The 27688-nt window shown below is 70.4% G+C and overlaps 2 protein-coding genes across 2 annotated transcripts; one reads left to right on the top strand and one right to left on the bottom strand.

Moving 5' to 3' along the window:
* The first annotated feature begins 1779 nt into the window (after positions 1 to 1779).
* On the top strand, positions 1780 to 17934 carry LOC148590974 (hemopexin-like). The gene is made up of 14 exons (XM_088538253.1): positions 1780 to 1844; positions 2176 to 2246; positions 2750 to 2845; positions 3148 to 3287; positions 4050 to 4203; positions 5168 to 5323; positions 5435 to 5491; positions 6635 to 6748; positions 9582 to 9712; positions 10774 to 10918; positions 11749 to 11916; positions 16392 to 16474; positions 16968 to 17095; positions 17898 to 17934. The coding sequence occupies exons 1-14, from the start codon at positions 1780 to 1782 to the stop codon at positions 17932 to 17934; spliced, it is 1545 nt and encodes a 514-aa protein (XP_088394379.1).
* A 1509-nt stretch (positions 17935 to 19443) lies between these two features.
* Positions 19444 to 27239, bottom strand: LOC148590973 (sphingomyelin phosphodiesterase-like; the record flags this gene model as incomplete). The annotated part of the gene is made up of 6 exons (XM_088538252.1): positions 19444 to 19853; positions 21507 to 21652; positions 22222 to 22298; positions 23583 to 23754; positions 25230 to 25996; positions 27108 to 27239. Coding segments are annotated over 6 exons (1704 nt in total), but the record flags the coding sequence as incomplete, so codon positions are not given.
* Between the last annotated feature and the right edge of the window lie 449 nt (positions 27240 to 27688).

The raw sequence follows: 27688 nt of genomic DNA, 5'->3' as shown, positions 1-27688 counted from the left end.
GCCAAGTCACTGAGGGACGGAGCCGCCGGAGCGGCCGGAGCGGCCGGAGCACCCGGAGTGCCTGGAGCGGTGACACGGAGCGGTGACACCCGGAGCGGTGACACTCAGAGCAGTGACACGGAGCAGTTGGAGCGGTGACATGGAATGGCTGGAGCGGTGACACGGAGCCGCCGGAGCTGCCCGAGTGGCCGGAGCACCCGGAGCGGTGACACCTGGAGCGGTGACACCCGGAGCGGTGACACGGAGCGGTGACCTGGAATGGCTGGAGCGGCGACACGGAGCACCCGGAGCGGTGACACGGAGCCGGTGCCACCCGCCGCCCCGAGGAGCCTCCCGGGGTGTTTGCTCTGCGGGCAGGAAGGGCTCCCCGTTCCCGGAGCCGCCGGCGCTCCCTGCGCTGCCTCCTGCTCCGGCCGGGAGGGACGGGAGCGACGGGGACAGGGACGGGGACAGGGACATCGCTATGAGGATGGGGACGTCGCTGCAAGGACGTTCCGGCAGGGACGGGGACAGGGACGTTGCTGCAGGGAGGGGACATCGCTGCAGGGATGGAGATGGGGACGGGGACGGGGACGTCGCTGCGGGGCCAGGGATGGGGCCAACGGGAGCAGCGGCTGCTCCGGACACGTGGGCAGCTCCTGGGGCTGTTCCCACCCCAGGCCCATTCCCACCCCGGGGCCGTTCCCATTCCAGGGTCATTCCCACCCCAGGGTCATTCAGATCCCGGGGTCATTCCCACCCCAGGGCCGTTCGCCCCCTCCCTCTCCGGCCGCTCACAGTTCCCGGTGCCGCCGCCCCCCGGAGCAGCCGCTCCCGGCCCTGGTTCCCCCCGGGATCGCCCATCCCGGGATCCCCCATCCTGGCCAAGCCCCAACCGGACCCACGGGGGGGGGGGTCCAACCCCCCAGGGCGGCTCCGGCCCCAGGCCCTGGAATCCGGGATCCTGGGATGGGATTGGGCGCCCGGCCGGACCCGCTGCCGCCCTGGGCCCTTCCCGTGTCCCTGGGCCCCTTCCCGCTCCCCCTTCCCATTCCCATTCCCATCCCTGTTCCCATTCCCGTCCCTGTCCCCATCCCCGTTCCCATTCCCCTCCCTGTCCCCATTCCCATCCCTGTTCCCATTCCTGTCCCTGTCCCCGTTCCCATTCCCATTCCCGCTCCCCCTTCCCACCCCGGCCCCATTCCCATCCCCGTCCCCATCCCCGTCCCCATTCCCATTCCCATTCCCATCCCCGTCCCCATCCCCGTCCCCATCCCCTTCCCCTCCCCGTCCCCATTCCCATCCCCGTTCCCATCCCCATCCCCATCCCCATTCCCATCCCTGTTCCCATTCCCGTCCCCGTCCCTGTCCCCGTTCCCATTCCCGTCCCCGTTTTCCCGCTCCGGCTCCCTGTTCCCGTCCGTCCCTCCCCGTGGGGCAGGTGCCAGAGCAAACAGGCTCCGTGGGGCTGGGCCAAGGCCCTTCCCAGCAGTGGGGCTGCCGGGGGGGCCGTGCCGGGAAGGGGCTGGGCCGGCCCCCCCCCCCGCGCCCCACACGTGTGGGGCAGAGCCCCCCCCCGCCCCCTCCCGCCCCACGGCCGCGGCCCCCTCCTGCCCCACGGGGGGCTGGGGCTGCGGCGGGTCCCGCCGTGGGGCCGGGCTGCCCCACACGGTGCCGTCCCCACGTGCCCCCCGCGCGTGGGCGAAGGTTGTGGGGCGGGTTGCGCCGCGCGCCGGGTTGTGCAACGGCCGCTGCCCCATATAGGGGACGGCAGCAGCGCCCGCAGCAGCCGCCCCCGCCATGCGCTGCCCCACGGCCGCCCTCGCCCTGGCCTGGGCCCTGGCGCTCGGCTGCGCCCGGCCCCTGTGAGCGTGGGGTGGGCACGGGGGGCTGTGGGGCACAGGGCACCGTGGGGCGCTGTGGGGCGCTGGGGGCAGTGGGGTTTTGGGTGCCGTGGGGCACTGGGCCCTGGGAGCAGTGGGGGCCATGGGGCGACGGGGGCTGTGGGGGGTTGTGGGGCGCTGTGGGTCGCTGTGGGGCGCTGTGGGGCGCTATGGGGCACAGGGGGCCATGGGGCGCCGGGGGCCGTGGGGGGTTGTGGGGCACTGTGGGGCGCTGTGGGGCGCTATGGGGCACAGGGGGCCGTGGGAGCCGTGGGGCTGCGGGGGCCGGTGCCGACGCCGCTGCGGCCCCCAGGGCCCACCGGAAATCGGCCTCGCTGGGAGCGGGACCCCCCCTGGGGACGGAGCCGCCCCTGAACGACACCGGTGAGAGCGCGGTGTGGGGCAGGGCGCTGGGGGGGCGTGGGGTGTCCCATGGGGCACTGCGGGCTGGAGTGGGGCGCCGTGGGGCAGTGGGGGCACCATGGGGCTCCATGGGGCAGTGTGGGGCGCTGTGGGGCGCTGTGAGTGGGGGGGGGGCCATGGGGCTCCATGGGGCAGTGTGGGGCTCTGCAGGGCAGTGTGGGCACCATGGGGGGCTCCACGGGGCAGTGGGGGCGCCATGGGGCTCCGTGGGGCAGTGTGGGCACCATGGGGGCGCTGTGGGCGGTGGGGGCGCCATGGGGCTCCATGGGGCAGTGAGGGCGCCGTGGGGCAGTGAGGGCGCTGTGGGGCAGTGGGGGCGCCATGCGGCAGTGCAGGCACCGTGGGGGCGCTGTGGGGCAGTGGGGGCGCCGTGGGGCTCCATGGGGCAGTGGGGGCGCTGTGGGGCAGTGGGGGCGCTGTGGGGCGCCGTGGGGCAGCCCGTCCCGCGCTGACCCGTCCATCAGGGCTGTCCGAGCTGTGCGGGGACTGGAACGGCACCGACGACGTCGGCTTCGACGCGGCGACGCTCAGCGAGAACGGGACCCTGCTGCTCTTCCGAGGTGGGGGCAGCGCGGGGGGACGGGGCTATGGGGCAGGACGAGGCTGCGGGTGCCATGGGGCGCTGTGGGTCGGGCCGTGGGTCAGGCCGTGGGTCAGGCCGTGGCCGTGGGTCAGGCCATGGCCGTGGGTCAGGCCGTGGGTCAGGCCGTGGGTCAGGCCGTGGCTGTGGGTCAGGCCATGGCCGTGGGTCAGGCCGTGGGTCGGGCCGTGGGTCAGGCCGTGGCTGTGGGTCAGGCCATGGCCGTGGGTCAGGCCGTGGGTCAGGCCGTGGCCGTGGGTCAGGCCGCCCCACACGTCGCAGGCGCCCACGTGTTCGAGGTGTCCCACGGGGCCGTGCGGCGCCGGGCTCAGGCCGCGCTGTGGCCGGAGCTGGAGGGTCCCGTGGAGGCCGCTCTGCGGATCCAGCGCCCCCAGGAGCACCAGGGCCTCTACCTGTTCCAGGCACGGGGGATGTGGGGCGGGATGTGGGGATGGGGATGTGGGGCGGGGATGTGGAGTGAGATGTGGGGTGGGATGTGGGGATGGGGATGTGGGGATGTGGGGTGGGATGTGGGGAGGGATGTGGGGCGGGATGTGGGGCGGGATGTGGGGCGGGGATGTGGGGCGGGGATGTGGGGATGTGGGGCGGGATGTGGGGGGCGGGGATGTGGGGTGGGATGTGGGCGGGATGTGGGGTGGGGATGTGGGGCAGGATGTGGGGCGGGATGTGGGGCGGGATGTGGGGCGGGGATGTGGGGATGTGGGGTGGGATGTGGGGTGGGATGTGGGGCAGGGATGTGGGGTGGGATGTGGGGTGGGATGTGGGGTGGGATGTGGGGTGGGGATGTGGGGTGGGATGTGGGGTGGGATGTGGGGTGGGATGTGGGGATGGGGATGTGGGGCAGAAGCACCTGCGGGAGGTTCTGCCCCAGGGATCTCCCTGGTCCTGGCGGGTCCCGTGGGTCTGGCTGGGGGGGGCCCTGTCCCACGGGGTCTCCCTGTGGGTCTGGGCCCAGGAGGGGGCTGGCCTGGGTGGGTGACCTGGTGGGGCCGGTTGCAGTGGGGCTGCTCTCAGTGGGGCTGGTCTCAGTGGGGCTGGTTCCCGTGGGGCTGGTTCCCGTGGGGCTGGTTCCTGTGGGGCTGTCTCCATGGGGCTGGCCCCACACCGCCCCACCCCGCCCCACACCTCCCCACCCCGCGCGCTGACGCCCGTGGGTCGCGCAGGGCCAGCGCGTCTGGGCCTTCGCCGGGGGGCGGCTCCGCGCCGGCTTCCCCCGCCCCGTCGGGGACGAGTTCCCGGGGGTCCCCGGGGGGCTGGACGCGGCCGTGGAGTGTCACCGAGAGGAGTGCGGGGGGGAGAGCGCCCTGTTCATCAAGGGTGTGTGGGGACGGGGGGGCGGTGTGGGGCGGTGTGGGGCAGGGGGCGGTGTGGGTCCGGGGGCAGCGGGGGCTGCAGGGAGTGACGGGGACACGCGGTGCCACCCCCACGGACCGTGCGGTGACATCCCACACGCTGCCACCCCCACATGACACATGGTGACATCCCCGCGGTGCCACCCCCACACGACACGTGGTGCCACCCCCACACGACACGTGGTGCCACCCCCGCGGTGTCACCCCGTGGTGCTGCCCACGGTGTCCCCGTGTGCCGCAGTGCCACCCCCACGGACCGTGCGGTGCCACCCCGCGGTGCCACAGGGGACACGGTGCCATCGCGGCACCATCCCGCGGGTGACACCGTCCCGCTGTCCCGCAGGTGACACCGTGTCACTGCAGCACCGTCCCGCAGGGGATGCAGTGTCACCCTTCAGATGCGGCGCTGTCCCGCAGGGGACTCGCTGCCATCGCAGCACTGTCCCCGCGGTGTCACCGTGTCCCTGTGTCCCCTCCCACAGGTGACATGGTGCTGTCCCACAGGGGACACAGTGTCACCGTGTCCCCGTGTCCCGTCCCACAGGTGACACGGTGCTGTCCCCGCAGTGACACCATGTCACCATGTCCCCGTGTCCCCCTCCCACAGGTGACACGGTGCTGTCCTTCACCACAGTGCTGTCCCACAGGGGACACAGTGTCACCATGTCCCCGTGTCCCCTTCCCGCAGGTGACACAGTGCTGTCCCCGCAGTGTCACCATGTCCCCATGTCCCCATGTCCCGTCCCGCAGGTGACACGGTGCTGTCCCACAGGGGACACAGTGTCACCATGTCCCCGTGTCCCATCCCACAGGTGACACGGTGCTGTCACCATGGTGTCACCATGTCCCCATGTCCCCCTCCCACAGGTGACACGGTGCTGTCCCCACAGTGACACCATGTCCCCATGTCCCCATGTCCCATCCCACAGGTGACACGGTGCTGTCCTTCGACCTGGCCCTGCGGGTGGCCAAGCCACTGGCCGGGGTGTCCCCGGGTCCCTGTGACGCCGCCCTGCGCTGGCTCGGCCGCCTCTACTGCCTGCGCGGGCACTGGTTCCGGCGGCTCCGCGTCCCCGGCGGGGACAACGGGGACAAAGGGGACAACAGGAACAATGGGGACAACGGGGACAACAGGGACAACGGGGACAACAGGGACAGCGGGGACAGCGGGGACAACGGGGACAACAGGGACCTCGGCCGCGACGGGGCCGCCCGCGACCTGCGCGACTACTTCCTGCCCTGCCCCGGCAGAGGTGGCAGCGCCGCGGCCGCCTGGCCCGCGTGTCCCCATGTCCCCATGTCCCGCGTGTCCCCATGTCCCACGTGTCCCCAGCACCCACGTGTCCCCATGTCCCACGTGTCCCCATGTCCCACATGCCCTGTCCCCATGTCCCGCATGTCCCCAACACCCTCATGTCCCCAACACCCCCTGTGTGTCCTGCACCCGTGTCCCCCAGACCTGTACCTGGGGACCCTGCCCAGGGACTGTCCCCAACAGCCCCATGTCCCCAACACCCCCATGTCCCAGCACCCTCGTGTCCCCAGCACCCTCGTGTCCCCAGCACCCCCATGTCCCCAACACCCCCATATCCCCATGTCCCACGTGTCCCCATGTCCCCAGCACCCCCATGTCCCCACCACCTGCGTGTCCCAGCCCTGCGTCCCAGGTCCCCGTCCCCGTTGCTGCTCCCCGGGGTCTCCGTCCAGGACCCCCATCCCGGGGTCCCCATGGAGCCCCCCATGGCCCCGTCCCCATGGAGCCCCCCCCGGACCCACACGTTGGGGTCCCCCCGCTCCACATTGGGGTCTCCCTGCTCCACGTTGGGGTCCCCCCGCTCCGGCCCCACAGCAATCCTGGGGACCCGGCCCTGCAGCCCCCACGTGTCCCCAGGGCCCTGGGGCTCCAGCCGGGCCGGTCCCCATGTGTCCCCTTTGGGTCTGTCCCCCCGTGTCCCCTCCGGGCTGGTCCCCTCGTGTCCTCCCTGCACCGTCCCCTTTGGGCCGGTCCCCCCGTGTCCCCATCCAGGTCTATCCCCCTGTGTCCCCACCTGGCCCAGTCCCCCGTGTTCCCCCGTGTGGCCCCGTGTCCCCTTTGGGCTGGTCCCCATGTGGGTCAATCCCCCCGTGTCCCCTCTGGGCTGGTCCCCCTGTGTCCCCATGTGGGTCAATCCCCCCGTGTCCCCTCTGGGCTGGTCCCCCTGTGTCCCCATCTGGATCGATTCCCCCTCCGTGTCCCCATCTGGGTCTATCCCCACCCGTGTCCCCCCGCGTCCCCGCCATGTCCCCTCCATGCTGGTCCCCCCATGTCCCCTCCGGGCCGCCCCCGCGTCACCCCGTATCCCCCCTATGTCCCCTCCATGTCCCCCCGTCCCGGTGCCATCCCGCCGCCTCCGCAGGTCACGGTCACCGCGCTCACGGTAATGGCTCCGACGCCGCCAGCGACCGCTGCAGCCCGATGCCCTTCGACGCCTTCGCGTCGGACGACGACGGCCGCGTCTACGCGTTCCGCGGTGAGCGGGATGGGAATGGGAATGGGGATGGGAATGGGGTGGGGATGGGAATGGGGATGGGATGGGAATGGGGTGGGGATGGGATGGGAATGGAGATGGGGATGGGATGGGATGGGATGGGGATGGGGATGGGATGGGATGGGAATGGGGATGGGATGGGAATGGGGATGGGATGGGAATGGGGATGGGGATGGGGATGGGGATGGGATGGGGATGGGATGGGAATAGGGAATGGGGATGGGGATGGGAATGGGAATGGGGATGGGGATGGGGATGGGGATGGGGATGGGATGGGGATGGGATGGGATGGGAATGGGGATGGGGATGGGGGATGGGGATGGGATGGGAATGGGGGATGGGGATGGGATGGGAATGGGGATGGGATGGGGATGGGGTGGGGATAGGATGGGAATGGGATGGGGATGGGGATGGGATGGGGATGGGGATGGGAATGGGAATGGGATGGGATGGGAATGGGGATGGGAATGGGGATGGGATGGGATGGGATGAGGATGGGGATGGGATGGGGATGGGGATGGGGATGGGAATGGGGATGGGGATGGGAATGGGAATGGGGATGGGGATGGGGATGGGAATGGGGATGGGGATGGGGATGGGATGGGGATGGGATGGGATGGGGATGGGGATGGGGATGGGATGGGGATGGGGATGGGATGGGATGGGATGGGATGGGGATGGGAATGGGGATGGGAATGGGATGGGGATGGGATGGGGATGGGATGGGGATGGGGATAGGATGGGATGGGATGGGATGGGGAATGGGGATGGGATGGGATGGGATGGGATGGGATGGGGAATGGGGATGGGATGGGATGGGATGGGGGATGGGGATGGGGATGGGGGATGGGATAGGAATGGGGATGGGGATGGGAATGGGAATGGGAATGGGATGGGGATGGGAATGGGATGGGATGGGATGGGATGGGATGGGATGGGATGGGGATGGGATGGGATGGGATGGGATGGGGATGGGGATGAGAATGGGGATGGGGATGGGGATGGGATGGGGATGGGAATGGGGATGGGGATGGGATAGGAATGGGGATGGGGATGGGAATGGGAATGGGAATGGGATGGGGATGGGATGGGAATGGATGGGATGGGATGGGATGGGGATGGGATGGGGATGGGGATGGGATGGGGATGGGGATGAGAATGGGGATGGGGATGGGGATGGGGATGGGGATGGGGATGGGGATGGGGATGGGGATGGGGATGGGATGGATGGGGATGGGAATGGGGATGGGGATGGGATGGGGATGGGGATGGGGATGGGAATGGGGATGGGGATGGGGATGGGGATGGGGATGGGATGGGATGGGGATGGGAATGGGGATGGGGATGGGATGGGGATGGGGATGGGGATGGGGATGGGGATGGGAATGGGGATGGGATGGGAATGGGATGGGGATGGGATGGGGATGGGAATGGGGATGGGGATGGGGATGGGGATGGGGATGGGATGGGATGGGGATGGGAATGGGGATGGGGATGGGATGGGGATGGGGATGGGGATGGGGATGGGATGGGAATGGGGATGGGATGGGATGGGGATGGGATGGGGATGGGATGGGGATGGGGATAGGATGGGATGGGATGGGATGGGGAATGGGGATGGGATGGGATGGGATGGGATGGGATGGGGAATGGGGATGGGATGGGATGGGATGGGGGATGGGGATGGGGATGGGGGATGGGATAGGAATGGGGATGGGGATGGGAATGGGAATGGGAATGGGATGGGGATGGGAATGGGATGGGATGGGATGGGGATGGGATGGGATGGGATGGGGATGGGATGGGATGGGATGGGATGGGGATGGGGATGAGAATGGGGATGGGGATGGGGATGGGATGGGGATGGGGATGGGAATGGGGATGGGGATGGGATAGGAATGGGGATGGGGATGGGAATGGGAATGGGAATGGGATGGGGATGGGATGGGAATGGGATGGGATGGGATGGGATGGGGATGGGATGGGGATGGGGATGGGATGGGGATGGGGATGAGAATGGGGATGGGGATGGGGATGGGGATGGGGATGGGGATGGGGATGGGGATGGGATGGGATGGGGATGGGAATGGGGATGGGGATGGGATGGGGATGGGGATGGGAATGGGGATGGGGATGGGGATGGGGATGGGGATGGGATGGGATGGGGATGGGAATGGGGATGGGGATGGGATGGGGATGGGGATGGGGATGGGGATGGGGATGGGAATGGGGATGGGATGGGAATGGGATGGGGATGGGATGGGGATGGGAATGGGGATGGGGATGGGGATGGGGATGGGATGGGATGGGGATGGGAATGGGGATGGGGATGGGATGGGGATGGGGATGGGGATGGGGATGGGGATGGGAATGGGGATGGGATGGGAATGGGATGGGGATGGGATGGGGATGGGAATGGGGATGGGGATGGGGATGGGATGGGGATGGGGATGTGGGGCCGGGGGTGGGGCTGGGTCCAGGTCCAGGTTCGGTGCTGTGGGTCTGGTTCCGGGTCTGGGTTCGGTCACGTGGGTCCGTGCGGTGCTGTGGTCCTGGCTCGGGTGGTGCCGTGGGTCCAGGTGCGGGTCCCAGTGCGGGTCTGGGAGTGGGTCCGGGTCTGGGTCCAGGTCCAGGTCTGGGTGCGGGTCCCAGTGCAGCTCCAGGTCCCAGTCCAGATCCGGCTGTGGGTCCGGGTCCAGGTCTGGGTGCGGGTCCAGGAGCCGGTCCAGGTCCAGGTCTGGCTCCGGCTCCGTGTCCAGGTGTGGGCCCGGGTCCTGGTCCCGGTCCCGGTCCGGTTCTGACCGCGTTGCCGCAGGGGGTCTGTACTGGCGCGTGGACTCGCACCGGGACGGGTGGCACCCCTGGCCGCTGTCACACGCGTGGCCGGGGCTGGAGGGCCCCGTGGACGCCGCCTTCTCCTGGGACAACAAGATGTACCTGATCCAGGTGACACCGCGGGACAGGGTGTCACCGCGGGACGGGGCGGCCCCGGGTGTCACCCATGGGACGGGGCAGCCTGGGGACGTCACCCATGGGACGGGGTGGCTCGGGGACGTCACTGTGGGGAGCGGGACTGGCTCGGGGATGTCACCGCGGGATGGGGGCGGTGGCCTGGGGACATCGGGTCCCAGCACCAGGGGGGCCTGAGCAGGTCACCCGTAGGACAAGGGGGGCATCACCCCAGGGGCCAGGACACGTGAGGACGTCACCTTGGGGGACCAGGACATGTGGCGACATTGTCCTTGTGTGTGGGGACAGGGGCAGCTCTGGGACGTCCCCGCTGAGACACGGGGCAGGTTGGGGCTGTCCCCACTGGGGACCAGGGCACTGTCCCCATTCAGACCAGGGCACCCAGGGCTGTCCCCATTGAGGACCGGGGCAGGTGAGGACTGTCCCCACTGGGGACCAGGGTGCCCGGGGCTGTCCCCGCCGGGTGCCCCAAGGTGCTGACGACGCCAGTGTTGCTGGTGGCGCTGGTGGTACTGGTGTCACTGGTGGTGCCGGTGACACTGGCGGTACTGGTGACGCCGGTGTCACCGGCGTTGCTGGTGTCGCTGGCAGTGCCGGTGTCACTGGTGTTGCTGGTGTCACCGGTGTTGCTAGTGTCACTGGTGTCACTGGTGTTGCTGGCAGTGCTGGTGTCACCAGTGTCACCGGTGTTGCCGGTGTCACTGGCGGTGTTGGTGTCACTGGTGTTGCTGGTGTCATCGGCGTCACTGATGTTGCTGGTGTCCCTGGCGTCACTGGCGGTGCCGGTGACGCCGCGTCCCTGTCCCTGGTGACGCCACGTCCCTGTCCCCGGTGTCCCCGGTGTCCCCGTCCCCGGTGTCACCCTGTCCCCGGTGTCCCCGGTGTCCCCGGTGTCCCTGTCCCCGGTGTCCCCGATGTCCCCGTCCCCGGTGACACCCTGTCCCCGTCCCTGTCCCTGGTGACACCCTGTCCCTGTCCCCGGTGTCCCCGGTGTCCCCGTCCCCGGTGTCACCCTGTCCCCGTCCCCGCTCCCGCAGGGCTCCCAGGTCTCCATCTACGTCCTGGGCCGCGGGTTCCGCCGGGTCCAGGGCTACCCCCGGGCGCTGCGGGACGAACTGGGTCTGAGCGGCGCCGACGCCGCCTTCACCTGCCCCGGATCGGACAAGCTCTACGTGATCCAGGGTGCGCGGGGACACGGGGGGGACACGGGGGACATGGGGGAAAAGGGGGGTACAGGGGGACATGGGGGGGATACAGAGGGACACGAGGGGACACGGGAACATGGGGACGCGGGAGGACACATGGGGACACTGTCTGGGGGCATGTGGGGACACGGGGACATGTTGGGGACACGGGGGGACACGGTGTGGGGGCACGCGGGGGATACGGGAACACAGGGACATGTTGGGGATGGGGGGGGCACGGAGGGACATGGGGGGACACGGGGATGCGGGGACATGTTGGGGACACAGGGGGGCACGGGGACATGTTGGGGACACGGGGAGATGTCAGGGACACGGGGGACACGGGGACATGGGGACACAGTGTGGGGGCACGCGGGGGACACGGGGACACGGGGACATGTTGGGGACATGGGGACATGTCAGGGACACGGGGACATGGGGACACAGTGTGGGGGCACGCGGGGGACACGGGGACATGTTGGGGACATGTTGGGGACACGGGGAGATGTCAGGGACACGGGGGACACGGGGACATGGGGACATGTTGGGGACACGGGGACATGTCAGGGACATGGGGGGACATGTCGGGGACATGGGGACACAGTGTGGGAGCACGTGGGGGACACGGGGACATGTCGGGGACATGTCAGGGACACGGGGACATGTCAGGGACACGGGGGACACGGGGACATGGGGACACAGTGTGGGGGCATGCGGGGGACACGGGGACATGTTGGGGACATGCTGGGGACATGGGGACATGTCAGGGACACGGGGGGACATGTCAGGGACACGGTGCCACGGCGCCACGCGGTCGCTCCCGTGCAGGGCGCAGCCTGCGGCTGGTGGAGCTGTCGGCGACGCCGCGGCGCGTGGGGCCGGCGGTGCCGCTGCCGCCGCCGCTGCAGCGCGCGGACGCGGCCCTGTGCGACGCGCGCGGCCTCGCGGTGCTGCGCGGGGACCGCTACTACCGCTACGGCAGCGCGGCCGCGCTGAGCGCCGGCACCGCCGCCCCCGCGCCGCGCAGCCTGCGCGCCGACCTGCTGCGCTGCGGCCGGGGACGCGGGGACGGCGAGCGGGGACGCGGGGACGGCGAGGGGGGACACGGGGACGGCGAGGGGGGACCCGGGGACAATGCAGCGGGACCTGGGGACACCATGGGGGGACCTGGTGACAATGCAGCGGGACCTGGGGACACTGCGGGGGGACCCGCTGACACCATGGGGGGACGCGGTGACACTGCAGAGGGACCTGGGGACACTGGGAGGGGACACGGGGAGGCTGCAGGGGGGACCCGGCGACGCCGCAGGGAGGTACCGAGACGCTGCGGGGGCAGACGGGGGTTCTGGAAGCCCATGTTTTCGGAGAAGGACCTGGGACCCTGTTACACCGCGGGGGGACACGGGGACACTGCGGGGGGACATGGTGACACCAGGACCCCGTGACGCCATGGGGGGACCCCGCGCCGAGTCCGTCCGCGGGCACCAATGCGACTGCAACCGCGGCCGCGCGCGCAATAAAGGCAGCAGGAGCCGGCGCGCTGTGTCCCTGCACTGCGGCCACCGGGGGGATGGGGACGGCGGGGACCCGGATGTGGCGTGGCACTGCAGCCACACTGCATGGGCACTGCACCGCACTGCACCGCACTGCACCCGTGCAGCATGGGCACTGCACCTGCACTGCATGGGCACTGCACCGCACTGCATGGGCACTGCACCGCACTGCATGGGCACTGCACCCACAGCGCACGTGCCCTGCACTGCAGGTGCCGGGGCCGCGCTTGCTGCCCCTGCGCTGCACCGCGCTGCACGGCTGCTCCTGCCCTGTCCCCAGCGCTGCCACCCCAAGGACCCCGGGGCTGCAGCGCCCGTCGGGGCAGCTGTGCAGGACCCGGCGTGCGGCACCCGCTGGCTGCAGCGCTGCCGTTCTGCACCGTGCATGCTGCTGCAGCGCCCAGCGCCACCCTGCACTGCGTGTGCTGCTGAGCTGCAGCTCCCAATGCCATCATGCACCATGCATGCTGCTGCAGCGCTGCAGCGCCCAACACCCCCTGCCTCGTGCCCTGCTGCGCTGCAGCGCTGGTGCCGTTTGGAGCTGCATTGCACTGCATGGTGCCGGCTGCAGCGGCATCGTGGTTGGACAGAGCCCCCCTGCAACCTGCCCCCCAACTGCTGCAGCTGGTCCCAGGGTCCCCCGTCCGCACGTGCCCGGGGCACTGCATTGCTGCCCAGTGCCGCGCTGCACTGCGCTGCGTCGCACGGTACCGCGGGTGCCGCTCCACGTAGTGCCGTGCTGCATCATGCATGTGACACTGTGCTGCACTGCACCATGCACACAGCACTGCATTGAGCTGCTCTGCATGCACTGCGCTGCACCGTGCTGCACTGTACACACTGCACTGTGCTGTATTGCACCATGCACACACTGCACCATGCTGTTCCGCATACACGGCACTGTGCTGTTCTGCACACCCTGCACTGCACCACACTGCACTGTACACATTGCATCATGCACACTGCACTGCGTTGAGCTGCTCTGCACCCAGTGTGATGCACGGCACCATGCACACAGCACTGCACCGTGCTGCACTGCACTGCACTGCGCTGTACCATGCACATGGCGCTGTGTTGATCTGCTCTGCACACCCTGCACTGCACGGTGCTGTGCTGTACTCACTGCACCATGCACACTGCACCGCGCCATGCTGTTCCGCACACCGTGCACTGCACTGCACCGTACACACTGCACTGCACCAGGACTCGCCGTTGCAGCCTGGGCCGTGGGGACGGCTGCGCACCGGGCAGTGTGCGCAGGGGGACGCGACAGGGGGACACGCAGCGCGGGGCTGCGAGGGACCCCAACGGGGCGCTGCGCCGGGACACGGCGCGCCGGGCCGTAGAGCACTGCGCTGCACGCGCTGCATCGGGTCAGGCCGCGCCATACAGTGCCGTGTTGTGCACAATGCACCGGGCCGTGCTGCGCCGTGTTGTATGCACCGCTCTGGGCCGTGCCGTGCGCGCTGCATTGCTCCATGCTGTGCCATACAGCGCTGTGCGCGCTGCACCGGGCTGCGCCGTGCAGTGCTGCGCCGTGCACACTGCTCTGTGCTCTGCCATACAGTGCTGTGCGCGCTGCACCGGGCTGTGCCATGCCATGAAGTGCCGCGCTGCATGTGCTGCACCGTGCCGTCCCGCATGCACTGCACTGGGCCGTGCCATACAGTGCCGCGCATGCCACACAGGCCTGCACTGTGCATGCTGCAGTGCGCTGCGCTGCAGGACACGGTGCCGTGACACAGCGCACTGCACCGTGCCCTGCCGCGCTGCTCTGTGCCGTGCAGGGCTGCGCTGCTGCGCGCGTTGCGCCGTGCTGTCCTGTGCTGTGCGCACGGCAGCGCTCCGTGCCGTGCCGTACCGTACCGTGCCGTGCCGCATGTGGCACACTGCACGTGCTGCAGTTCCGTGCCATGGCACACGGCAGCGCTCCGTGCCGTGCCATACCGTGCCATGCCGTGCCATACCGTGCCATGCCGTGCTGCACGTGCAGCGCTCCGTGTCACGCTGCAGCGCTCCGGCCGGTCCGTCCCGCTGTCCCGGCCTCTTCCACCCTGTTGGGGCTGGCACTGTCCTGTGTTGGGCCCTGCTGCTTCGATGGCCTGCGCGATGCCGCAGCGCCCCATATCCACCCCACTGCAGTGCCCCACAGCCCCACATCCTGCCCCCCACTGCAGTGCCCCACAGCCCCACATCCTGCCCCCCACTGCAGCATCTCATGTCCTGCCCCACTGCAGCGCCCCACATCCTGCACCCCCCACTGCGGTCGGTGCTGCTGCAGCTCCAGCCCCGGCGCTGGTGCCGCTCCGGCCCGGTCCGGTTGGTCGGTTCTGCTCCACGACGGCGCCGGCCCCGTCTGGGCTCCAAGTCCCCCTGCCCCGTCCGGGCGCTGCTGGTGGTGCCGGGAACGTGGGGCTGGGGCTGCCCCACACGCCCCACACGTCCCGCATGGGCCCATGCGCCCCACACAGCCCCACGCACCCTGCACTGCCCCACACGTCCCACATCCCCCCTATCCGGCGGCCCCGGTGCTGCTGCTGCTGGTCGGGTCCAGCTGGGCTGGTGCTGCCCACGGCCGGTTGGTCCGGGCCAGGCCCGGTTGGTGCCGGCTGGTCCTGGTCCACTGTGGTCCGGTCCAGTTGGGCCCTCCCTGCGGGTCAGGCCCAGTCAGTGCTGGTTGAGTCTGGTCCGGCGGGGTCGGTGCGGGTCCGGTCCGGTCCATTCCGTCCCAGTCCAACCCCTGCACACGCAGGGTCACCTAGAGCACGTGGCACAGGACTGCATCCAAGCGGGTTTGAAGATCTCCAGAGAAGGAGACTCCACAACCTCTCTGGGCAGCCTGTTCCGGGGCTCTGTCTCCGTTGTTAGGAATTTTTCCTTAGGTTCCTGTGGAACTTTTGGTGTTTCGGTTCTGTGCTGTCCCACAGGTGACACCGTGTCCCCGTGTCCCCATGTCCCCGCTGTCCCTGTGTCCCCGTGTCCCCGCTGTCCCCATGTCCCCATGTCCCCATGTCCCCGTGTCCCCGTGTCCCCGTGTCCCTGCTGTCCCCGTGTCCCCTTTGTCCCCATGTCCCCATGTCCCCATGTCCCCGTGTCCCCGTGTCCCCGTGTCCCCGTGTCCCTGTGTCCCCGTGTCCCCGTGTCCCCGCTGTCCCCATGTCCCCGTGTCCCCATGTCCCCGTGTTCCCGTGTCCCCATGTCCCCGTGTCCCCGTGTCCCTGTGTCCCCATGTCCCCATGTCCCCATGTCCCCATGTCCCCGTGTCCCCGTGTCCCTGTGTCCCCATGTCTCCGTGTCCCCGTGTCCCTGTGTCCCCATGTCCCCATGTCCCCATGTCCCCATGTCCCCGTGTCCCCGTGTCCCCGTGTCCCCTCCCGTCCCGCTGCGGCCCCCACGAGCCCGGCCCTGCCTGTGCCCCCTGCGCCCCCTTGCGGTGCCCTGCGGAGACGTGGGGAGACACAGGGACATATGGGGACGTGGGGACGTGTGGGGACGCATGGGGACACGTGGGGACACGTGGGGACACACGGGGGGCAGCACAGGGGTGTGCTGGGGACACGTGGGGACGCATAGGGACATGTGGGGGGACACGTGGGGATGTGCAGGGATGCATGGGGATGCGCTGGGAACATGCAGGGATGCATGGGGGCAGCACGGGGACACATGGGGACATGCTGGGGATGCGCTGGGGACATGCAGGGACAGGCAGGGACATGTGGGGATGTGTGGGGATGAGCTGGGGACATGTGGGGACACGCGGGGCCATGTGGGGACACGCAGGGACACATGGGGACACGCAGGGACACATGGGGACGCACGGGGACACGCGCGGGGCACAGGGACACGCAGGAGGTGAGAGCGGCCGCAGCGGCAGCACCGCATGCACGTGGGCCCGGCCAACCCGCTGCGCCCCCCCAGGACTGCACTGCTGCCCCGAGCCGCAGCCGGAGCCGCAGCTGCATGCGGAGCTGGAGCTGCACGAGGAGCTGCAAGTGCAGCCGGTGGGTGCGCAGGGAGCCCTGCGTGCGGGGCCGCTGCAGCCGCTGCAGTCATTGCAGTCATTACAGTCGCTGCAGTCATTGCAGTTGCTGCAGTCATTGCAGTCATTGCAGCCGCTGCAGTCATTGCAGTCGCTGCAATGCAGGCGCCGCAGGCGCCGCAGTCCCTGCAGTCCCTGCAGCCGTCAACAGCTGCATCTGGCGGCTCTCGCTGCCGCCCCACAGCGCTGCCGCGGTGAGTGAGGGCCCAGAGCCGCTGCGTGCCCCATAGCAGCTGCGTGCCCCATAGCCCCCATGGGCCCCATAGCCCCCGCGTGCCCCACAGTCCCTGTGTCCCTCATGCCGCCCCACACGGCCCCATAGCTCTGCATCCCTCATGGCCCTCAACGGCCTCCTGCATTCCCCGTGGCCCCATGGCGCCTGTTTTGCCCCACAGCCCTCATGGCCCCCGTGTCCCGCCACGTCCTCCCGCGCAGCCTCACGCGGCTCTGCGCAGGGCCGGGCGCTGCTGCGACGCCTGCAGAGCCGCCCGCTGGAGCTCCTGGACCCGCAGGACCAGGTGCCGCTGCACGCGCAGCCCGTGGCTGCCAACCGCGTGTGGGGCGTGGGGCGCGACAGCGGCAGGCGGGGCGTGCGGGGCGGCCGTGGGGCTGCGTGGGGCTGCGCGGGGCTGCAGGGCTGCACGGGGCTGCACGGGGCTGCACGGGGGCGCAGCCTCTGCCCGCAGGGGAACGGCCCGGCCCCACAGGTCATGGGACAGGGGCAGCGCTGCATGCGCGGGTGCTGGGGCTGCAGGAGGGCAGGAGCCGGCGTGTGTGTGGGGGGCACAGGGGACCGTGGGGCAGATGGGGTCCCCTTCCTCACAGGGCGCAGGGGGCAGTGCGGGGATGTCATGGGGCTCTGTGGGGCAGTGCGGGGATGCTGCGGGTTGGCCTTGGGGCATGGGGCAGTGCAGGATCCCGTGGGGCTCCGTGGGGCTGTGGAGCTCCGTGGGGCTGTAGGGCTCTGTGGGGCTGCGGGGCTGCTCTGGGGCTCCGTGGGGCTCTGTGGGGTGGTGTAGGGATGCTGTGGGGCTCTGTGGGGCTCCGTGGGGCTCTGCACCCACGCCTGGAAGACCCTACGGAGACCCACGGAGACCCACAGAGACCTACAGAGACCCCCACAGCCCCACGGAGCCCCACAGAGCCCTTAGCAGCCCTGCAGCCCCACGGAGCCCCATGGGACCCCACACTGCCCCATGCCCCAAGGCCAACCCGCAGCATCCCCACATTGCCCCACGGAGCCCCACGGGACCCCCGCACTGCCCCACGGAGCCCCGCAGCCCCACGGAGCCCCACACATCCCCGCAGCACCCGGTGCCCCATGGCCAAACCCACACGTCCCCACACCACCCCGTGCCCCACGGAGCCCCACGTGGCCGCTGCAGGCGGCGCCAGCGCCAGGCGCGTGATGCTGCCCCATAGAGCGCGGCCGGGCTGCACCGCTGCTGCGGGCGCTGCCGCTCCTTCAGGGGAGCTGCATGGGACTGCATGGGACTGCATGCATGGGACTGCATGGGACTGCACGCATGGTGAGTGTGGCTGCGTGCACGGGGAATGTGACTGCATGCATGGTGAGTGTGACTACATGCACGGGCACCGCGGGGCTGCATGTGCAGTGAATGGGCTTGCATGCACCGTGAGTGCAGCTGCACACATGGGGACCATGGGGCTGCAGGTGCAGCGAGCGCCCTGCATACATGCTGAGTGGGGCTGCATGTGTGGTGACTGCAGGGCTGCATGTGCAGTGGGTGCAGGCTGTGTGCATGGGGACTGTGGGGCTGCATGTGCAGGCAATGGGGCTGCATGCATGGTGAGTGGGGCTGCATGCGTGGGGATGGCGGGACTGCGTGCATGGCAAGTGGTTGGGCTGCATGCACAGTGACTGCAGGGGTTGCATGCATGTTGAGTGCGGTGCATGCACGGCGAGCGCTTGGGCTGCATGCATGGTGACTGTGGGTCTGCATGCACAGTGATGCAGGAGTGCCACATGCTCAGTGGGGGCCGCATGCACGGTGAGTGGTTGCGCGGCATTGCATGGTGACTGCAGGGCTGCATGCATGGTGAGGGGTTGTGCTGCATTGCATGGTGACTGCAGGGTTGCATGCATGGTGAGGGGTTGTGCTGCATTGCACGGTGACTGCCGGGCCGCATGCATGGTGAGGGGTTGTGCTGCATTGCATGGTGACTGCAGGGTTGCATGCATGGTGAGTGGGGGGGCTGCATGCATGGTGAGGGGTTGGGCTGCATTGCATGGTGACTGCAGGGCTGCATGCATGGTGAGTGGGGGGGCTACATGCACATGCTGAGTGGTTGTGCTGCATTGCACGGTAACTGCAGGGCTGCATGCACATGCTGAGGGGTCGGGCTGCATGCACGGTGACTGCAGGGCTGCATGCACATGCTGAGTGGTTGTGCTGCATTGCATGGTGACTGCAGGGCTGCATGCACGGTGACTGCAGGGCTGCATGCACGGTGAGGGGTTGTGCTGCATTGCACGGTGACTGCAGGGCTGCATGCACATGGTGAGTGATTGTGCTGCATTGCATGGTGACTGCAGGGTTGCATGCACGGTGAGTGGGGGGGCTGCATGCACGGTGACTTCAGGGCTGCATTGCACGGTGACTGCAGGGCCGCATGCATGGTGAGGGGTTGTGCTGCATGCACGGTGACTACAGGGCTGCATGCATGCACACGGTGAGGGGTTGGGCTGCATTGCATGGTGACTGCAGGGCTGCATGCACGGTGACTGGTGGGGCTGCATTGCATGGTGACTGCAGGGCTGCACGGCGCATGTGCGCCGCCCCCTGCATGCGCCCTGACCCACGGCCGCCGCAGCGAGCGGCTCCGCGGCGCTCGGTCCCCAACGAACCCGTTGCAGCAGCAGCAGCAGCAGCAGCAGCAGCGCGGCCATCACCGCTTTATTGCGCCGCGTCAGCAGAAGCGGCGCTGCCGCCACAGCTCCTGCACGCGCTCGAAGGGCAGCGCGGGGCGCAGCGGGCGGCACAGCGCCGGGTCCCCGGAGCGGCCGGTGCGCAGCGCGCACAGCAGCGCGGCCTTGCAGGCGCCGCCGCACGGCTCCCGCGGCGGGTGCCCCTTGTGCAGCAGGAACCAGAAGCGCTGGAACAGGCGCTCGTCGTCCTGGAAGCGCCGCAGCAGCCGGTCCCAGTTGGCGGGGGAGGCGCCGGGCAGCCCGTACGCGTCGCGCGCGCGGTACAGGCGGCGCCAGCGCGGCGCGGCGCCCGGCGCGTTGGCCTCCGTCAGGTTCAGGATGAAGGTCTCGTGGTCCAGGACGGCGTGCGAGCTGCCCGGGTACGAGCCGGCCACCTCGTACACGCGGTAGCCTGCGGGGGCGGCGCGGCGTCACCGGGGCGCACGGTGTCACCGGGGCTGCCGGTGCCACCGGGACCGCCAACGTCACCGGGGTGCACGATGTCATTGGGGTGCGTGGTGGCACCAGGGCACATCACCGCATGGCATCACCACAGCGCGCAGTGTCACCGGGGCGCACGGTGTCACCGGCACCGCCAACGTCACCGGGGCGCACGGTGTCACCGGGGTGCACGGTGTCACCGGGGCGCACAGTGTCACCGGGGCACACGGTGTCACCGGGGTGCACGGGGTCACCGGGGCGCACGGGGTCACCGGGGCGCATGGGGTCACCGGGGCACACAGCATCACCGGGGCCGCCGGTGTCACCCGGTGTGCGGTGTCACCAGGGCGCACAGTGTCACCGGGGCGCACTATGTCACCAGGGTGCACAACGTCACTAGGGCGCACGGGGTCACCCGGTGCGTGGTGTCATCAGAGCGTGTGGGGTCACCAGGGCTCATGGCATCACCGGGGCGCACGGTGTCACCAGGGCGTCACCATGGTGCGCAGTGTCACCGGGGCGCGCAATGTCACCGGGGTGCACAACGTCACCGGGGCCGCTGGTGTCATCGGGGTGCGGTGTCACCGGAGCGTGTGGCGTCACCAGGGTGTGCAGTGTCACCGGGGTGTATGGGGTCACCAGGGCACACGGCATCACCGGGGCCACCAGTGTCACCGGGGCGTCACCAGGGCCGCTGGCATCACCCAGCATGCGGTGTCACCGGGGCGCGTCACCGCATGGCGTCACCGCGGCACACAGTGTCACCGGGGCACATGGCGTCACCGGGGCCACCAGTGTCACTGGGGTGTCACCGGGGCGCATGGCGTCACCGTGGCACACAGTGTCACCAGGGCACGTGGCATCACCGGGGCCACCGGGGCGCATGGTGTCACCGGGCCGCACAGCATCACCGCGGTGTCACCGGGGTACGCGGTGTCACTGGGGCGCATGGCGTCACCGGGATGTGCAGTGTCACCGGGACACGCAACGTCACCGGGATGCACAGTGTCCCTGGGGCGCACGGCATCACCGTGGTGTCCCCAGGGTGCGCAGTGTCACCAGGACGCGCAGTGTCACCAGGGCACACAGTGTCCCCGGGGCGCACAGCGTCACCGCGGTGTCACCGGGGCGCATGGTGTCACTGGGGCACACGGTGTCACCGGGGTGCGCAGTGTCACCAGGACGCGCAGTGTCACCGGGGCACACGGTGTCCCCGGGGCGCACAGCGTCACCGCGGTGTCACCGGGATGCATGGTGTCACCAGGGCACACGGTGTCCCCAGGGTGCGCAGTGTCACCAGGACGCGCAGTGTCACCGGGGCACACGGTGTCCCCGGGGCGCACAGCGTCACCGCGGTGTCACCGGGGCGCATGGTGTCACTGGGGCACACGGTGTCACCGGGGTGTGTGGTGTCACCAGGGTACGTGGTGTCACCAGGGCACACGGTGTCCCCGGGGCGCACAGCGTCACCGCGGTGTCACCGGGGCGCATGGTGTCACTGGGGCACACGGTGTCACCGGGGTGCGCAGTGTCACCAGGACGCGCAGTGTCACCAGGGCACACGGTGTCCCCGGGGCGCGCAGCGTCACCGCGGTGTCACCGGCCGTCGCCGCGCGGCACCCACCGGGGTTCAGGTTGATGTAGGTGGTGACGCTGGGCGCCACGAAGGCCACCGAGACGGGCCGCGACAGCGTCTCCTCGTCGTAGAACATCTCGAACTCGTCCAGGTGCGTGTGCCCGAAGAACTGCGCCGCGATGGTGCCCTCGAAGCTGCGCGCGCGGGTGAGCGCGGCCGCTGCGGCGCCGCATGGCCCCGTGCAGCCCCTGCAGCCCTGCATGGCCCCGCACGGCCCCGCACGGCCCCGTATGGCCCCGTATGGCCCTGCACGGCCCCGTATGGCCCCGCATGGCCCCACATGGCCCCGCACGGCCCCGCATGGCCCCGCGCAGCCCTGCATGGCCCCGCATGGCCCCGCGCAGCCCCGCATGGCCCCGCAGCCCCGCATGGTCCCGCACGATCCCGCATGGCCCCGCATGGCCCTGCATGGCCCCCATGCAGCCCCGCATGGCCCCGCACAGCCCCGCACGGCCCCGCATGGCCCCTGCAGCCCCGCACACCCTGCATGGCCCCCGCGCAGCCCCGCGCAGCCCCGCACGGCCCCACATGGCCCTGCATGGCCCCACATGGCCCCGCAGGGCCCCCTGCAGCCCTGCATGGCCCCGCATGGCCCTGCATGGCCCTGCATGGTCCCGCATGGCCCCACATGGCCCCGCATGGCCCCGCACACCCCACATGGCCCCACGCAGCCCCGCACGGCCCCGCACAGCCCCGCGCTCACCGGTCCACGATGCGGTAGTAGTTCCAGCTCCAGCTGTGCAGACAGTGCGCGGGCGGGATGTGCCCGATGATGTGAACCTGCGCGGCGGCACCGTGAGCGGCGCCGGGCCCGTGTCCCCGTCCCTGTCCCCACGTCCCCATTCCGTCCCCGTCCCCACCTTGTCCCCGTCCCTGTCCCTGTGCGCCTGTCCTCGTGTGGCCCCCGCTCTCGTCCCCGTGCGCCCGTCCCCATCCCATCCCCATCCCTGTCCCCACCTTGTCCCTGCACTGTCTGGTCCCCGTCCCCATCCCTGCATCCCCATCCCATCCCCGTCCTGTCCCCACGCGCCCGTCCTCGTCCCTGTCCCCGTCCCGTCCCCACCTTGTCCCTGTCCCCACCTTATCCTCATCCCTGTCCCTGTTCCCACCTCGTCCCTGCGCTGCCCTGTCCCCGTCCCCATCCCCGTCCTGTCCCCATCCTCGTCCCTGTCCCCGTCTCCGTCCCTGCCCCGTCCCCATCCTGTCCCCACCTTGTCCCTGTCCCCATCTTGTCCCCGCGCTGCCCCGTCCCCATCCTGTCCCCATCCCGTCCCATCCCTGTCCCTGTCCCCATCCCCACCTTGTCCCCGTCCCACCTCGTCCCCATCCCCACCTCGTCCCCATCCCCGCCATGTCCCCATCCCCCCCTTGTCCCCGTCCCCACCTTGTCCCCGCCCTGTCCCCGTCCCCATCCCCATCCCCCCCATGTCCCCATCCCTGTCCCTGTCCCGTCCCCCCCTCGTCCCCGTCCCCACCTTGTCCCTGTCCCCGTCCCCACCTTGTCCCCGTCCCCATCCCCGTCCCTGTCCCCGTCCCCCCCATGTCTCCGTCCCCACCTTGTCCCCGTGCTGCTCTGTCGCCATCCCATCCCATCTCTGTCCCCATCCCGTCCCTGTCCTGTCCCTGTCCCCACCTTGTCCCCGTCCCATCTTGTCCCCGTCCCCATCCCCGTCCCTGTCCCCGTCCCCCCCATGTCCCCGTCCCCCCCTTGTCCCCATCCCCACCTTGTCCCCGCCCTGTCCCCGTCCCCATCCCCATCCCCCCCATGTCCCCATCCCCGTCCCTGTCCCGTCCCCCCCTCGTCCCCGTCCCCACCTTGTCCCTGTCCCCGTCCCCACCTTGTCCCCGTCCCCATCCCCGTCCCTGTCCCCGTCCCCCCCATGTCTCCGTCCCCACCTTGTCCCCGTGCTGCTCTGTCGCCATCCCATCCCATCTCTGTCCCCATCCCATCCCTGTCCTGTCCCTGTCCTCACCTTGTCCCCGTCCCACCTTGTCCCCGTCCCCACCTTGTCCCCGTCCCCATCCCCGTCCCTGTCCCCGTCCCCACCTTGTCCCCGTCCCCACCTTGTCCCCGCGCTGCTCGGCCGCCTCCAGGACCCCCACGAGCCACTGCAGCTGCCCCGCGGGGTCGGTGGAGTTGATGAGCAGCCAGAAATTGGCCTCGGAGCAGAAGTTCATGTTGAGCGAGACCAGGCGCAGGCCGGGCCGGACCGGCACCGTGTAGAACCCGCCGAACCTGGGGGGGCCCAAGGGGCGCTATGGGGCGGGACGGGGGGGACGGGCGCCCCGCGGCCCCACTGCCCCACACCGACCCCAAACCGCGTCGCCCCATTGCGCACCCGCCAGCCCCACGGCGCCCCACAGCCCCTCTGCCCCCCATCAGCCCTGAGCGCCCCACGGCATCTCGGCATGCGCCCCGCGGCCCCACTGCCCCACGTATGGCCTCATGGAGGAGCCCTGTGTCCCCCTGCCCCATACGTCCCCCTGGTGCATCCCCCCAGCCCCACATCTTCCCATTGTGCACCCCCCTGTCCTCCATCTCCCCCCACCACATCCCCCCTGCCCCACAAGTCCCCATTGTCCATCCCCCCTGCCCCACATCTCCCCATGGCGCCTCCCCCCTGTCCCACGTCTCCCCATTGTGCATCCCCCTCGTGCCCCGTATCTCTGTTGTGCCCCACATCTCCCCATGGCACATGCCCCCAGCCCCACATCTCCCAATGCTGCATCTCCCCCGTCCCCACATCTCCCCATTGTGCATCCCCCCTCGTGTCCCACATCTCCCCATTGTCCATCCTCCCATCCCCACATCTCCCCATTGTGCATCCCCCCATCCCCACATCTCCCCATTGTGCATCCCCCCTCGTGCTGCACATCTCCCCATTGTGCATCCTCCCATCCCCATATCTCCCTATGGTGCCTCCCCCTCCTGCCCCCCATCTCCCAATGGTGCCTCCCCCTCGTGCCCCACATCTCCCCATTGTGCATCCTCCCGCCCCACATCTCCCCATGGTGCCTCCCTCCCACCCCACATCTCCCCATTGTCCATCCTCCCATCCCCACGGCGCCCCCCGCCCCCCACCCCCATGCATGCAGCCCCACCGCAGCGTGCGCAGCGCGTCGGGCGGCAGCCACCCTGCCCCACAAGTCCCCATTGTCCATCCCCCCAGCCCCACATCTCCCAATGCTGCATCTCCCCTGTCCCCCCTCTCCTCATTGTGCAGCCCCCTCGTGCCCCACATCTCCCCATGATGCATGCCCCTCATCCCACATATCCCTATTATGCATTCCCGCAGCCTCACGTCCCCATTGTGCATCCTCCTATCCCCATATCTCCCCATGGTGCCTCCCCCTCGTGCCCCACATCTCCCCATGGTGCCTCCCCCCAGCCCCACATCTCCCAATGGTGCATCTCCCCCATCCCCACATCTCTCCATTGTGCATGCCCCTCATGCCCCACATCTCCCCATGGTGCCCCCCTGCCTGCCCCACATCTCCCCAGCACCCCACATCTCCCCATGACGCCTCCCCCCAGCCCCACATCTCCCCGCCGCACATCTCCCCATGGTGCCCTCCTGCCCCACATCTCCCCCAGCCCCACATCTCCCCATTGTCCATCCTCCCATCCCCACATCTCCCCATTGTCCATCCCCCCATCCCCACATCTCCCCACGGCGCCCCCGCCCCCCACCCCCACGCATGCAGCCCCACCGCAGCGTGCGCAGCGCGTCGGGCGGCAGCCACCCCCGCCACGCGTCGGCCATGGCGTCGTAGAGCCAGGCGGCCGACTGGTTCCCGGTGACGAAGGGCGGCGGGAACGCGTTGACCGGGGCGGCCTCGTGGTTGCCCACGGCCGGGAACACGGGCAGCGCGCGCAGGTGGCGCCGCAGCAGCGCCGTGACCGTGCGCAGCGCGTGCAGCTGGTCCTGGCGCCGCTGCTGCCACACGTCGTGCGCCGGGATGTCCCCGGTCCAGTAGACGGCGTCGAAGGGCGGCGCGGCGGCGGCCGCGTGCGCCAGCAGCGCCTGCAGCGTGCGCAGCGGCAGGTCGCAGCGCCCGTACTCGCCCCAGTAGCCGGCGCCGCCGGGCCCGGCGCGCGCGGCGCCGCGGCAGCACAGCGGGTCGGGGCAGGCCGGCTCGCTGCCCGCCGCGTAGCGCCGGTCCCAGTGCAGGTCGGTGAGGAAGAGCACGCGGGCGGTCGGCGCGCCGGGCGGCGGCGGCGCGGGCGGCTGCACCGGTGGCTTCGGCGCCGCGGGCAGCGACACGTTCCACGCGCCGTAGATGTCCCAGCGGCCGCAGCGCGGGCCCAGCAGCAGCCCGCAGGCCTCGGCCGGGCGCAGCACGGAGCGCGCGCACGCGGCCACCACGTCGCGCTGGAAGAGCCGCACGGCGTCCGCGCACACGTTGTCCCGCGCCAGCCGCAGCGCCCGGCACACGCGCGACGCCGCCTGCCCCACGCGCTCCACGTTGGGCTCCAGCTGCGGGGGCGGCGAGGCCGGTACCGATCCGCACGGGGAGGGACCTGGACCCGGTCCCGGTCCAATCCCAGCCCCGAGTCCAGCCCCGGTCCCAGCCCCAGCCCCAATCCCGGTCCAATCCCAGCCCCGAGTCCAGCCCCGAGTCCAGCCTCAAGTCCAGCCCCGGTCCCGGTCCAATCCCAGCCCCGAGTCCAGCCCCGGTCCCAGCCCCGGCCCAACCCCAGCCCCAATCCCGGTCCAATCCCAGCTCCGGTCCCGCTCCCGGCCCAATCCCAGCCCCAAATCCAGCCCCAGCCCCGGTCCCGGTCCAATCCCAGCCCCGAGCCCAGCCCGGCCCGTTCTGGAACCGCCCCGGCCCAGCCCCGGTCCCGGCCCCGGTCCCAGCCCAACCCCGATCCCAGCCCCGGTCCAATCCCAGCCCCTATCCCGACCCCTTCCCTGTCCCCGCTCCCGAATCCCGTCCCAATCCCAGCCCCATCCCAGCCCCGATCCCAGCCCCGGTCCAATCCCAGCCCCTATCCCGACCCCTTCCCTGTCCCCACTCCCGATTCCCGTCTCAATCCCAGTCCCATCCCAGCCCCGATCCCACCCCAGCCCAGCCCGTTCTGGAATCCCATCCCGACTCCATCCGCGGCCCGGCCCCGATCCCACCCTAGTCCGGCCCCGATCCCGATCCCTTCCCCAGCTCCGCTCCGGAATCCCACCTGCAGCCCAGCCCCATCCCAGCCTGTCCCGTTCTGGAATCCCATCCCGATCCCAGCGCCGACCCGGTCCCCATCCCGACCCCTTCCCTGTCCCCGCTCCCGATTCCCGTCTCAATCCCAGCCCCTTCCAGCCCCGTCCCCGCTCCGGGATCCCGCCCCGATCCCGGTCCTGTCCCCAGGGCCCCCTGCGCTCCCGGCCCGCCCCGCGCGCGTCCCCGTCCCTGTCCCCGTCCCTGTCCCCGCCCCGGCCCCGCTCCCGTCCCGTGACAGCCCCGTGACGGCCCCGCGCCGGCCCCGCCCGCCCGCCCCGCTCGCGGTCCCGTTCCCGGTTCCCGTTCCCGGTTCCCGTTCCCGGTTCCCGGTTCCCGGTTCCCGTTCCCGGTTCCCGGTCCCGGTTCGGGCGGTACCTGCAGCGCCAGCCCCAGCGCCCCGAACAGGACGCGGCAAACGGGGCACGAGAGGTTCCGCCAGCCCCAGGCGGGCGCGAGGGGCCCCGCGGGCGGCGGCAGCGCCAGCGCGACCGGAACCGGCGGCGGCAGCAGCGGCAGCGCCAGCGCCAGCGGCAGCAGCAGCAGCAGCAGCGCGGCCCGGGCGGCACCGGGACCGGCACCGGAACCGAGACCGGGACCGGCACCGAGACCGGGAGCGGCACCGAGACCGGAACCGGGAGCGGCACCGGGACCAGGACCAGGAGCGGCACCGGGACCGGAACCGGGAGCGGCACCGGGATCGGAACCGGGACGGGCAGCGCGCGCCGCCATGGCGGGACCGGCAGGACCGGCCGGGAAGGGGCGGGGCTTGGCCCACGCGGGGCGGGGCTGTGGAGGGGGCGTGGCCGGAGGGGGCGTGGCCGGCGGCGGGAGCGTAAACAGGCTGCGGCGCGGGGCATTGTGGGGGGTGTAGTGCGGGGGCGGGGCGCTGCCGTGACGTCACCGCAGGCGGGGTGGCCCCGCCTCCCCCCGGCAGCGCCGCGCTCCGCCCGCAGGGG

This window comes from Tinamus guttatus, unplaced genomic scaffold (genome assembly GCF_059628265.1).
Source record: "Tinamus guttatus ecotype Peru unplaced genomic scaffold, ASM5962826v1 Tinamus_guttatus_pri_ptg000947l, whole genome shotgun sequence".
NCBI lineage: Eukaryota > Metazoa > Chordata > Aves > Tinamiformes > Tinamidae > Tinamus > Tinamus guttatus.
Note: the sequence above shows the minus strand (reverse complement) of the source record. Positions and strands in the feature narration are given on the sequence as shown.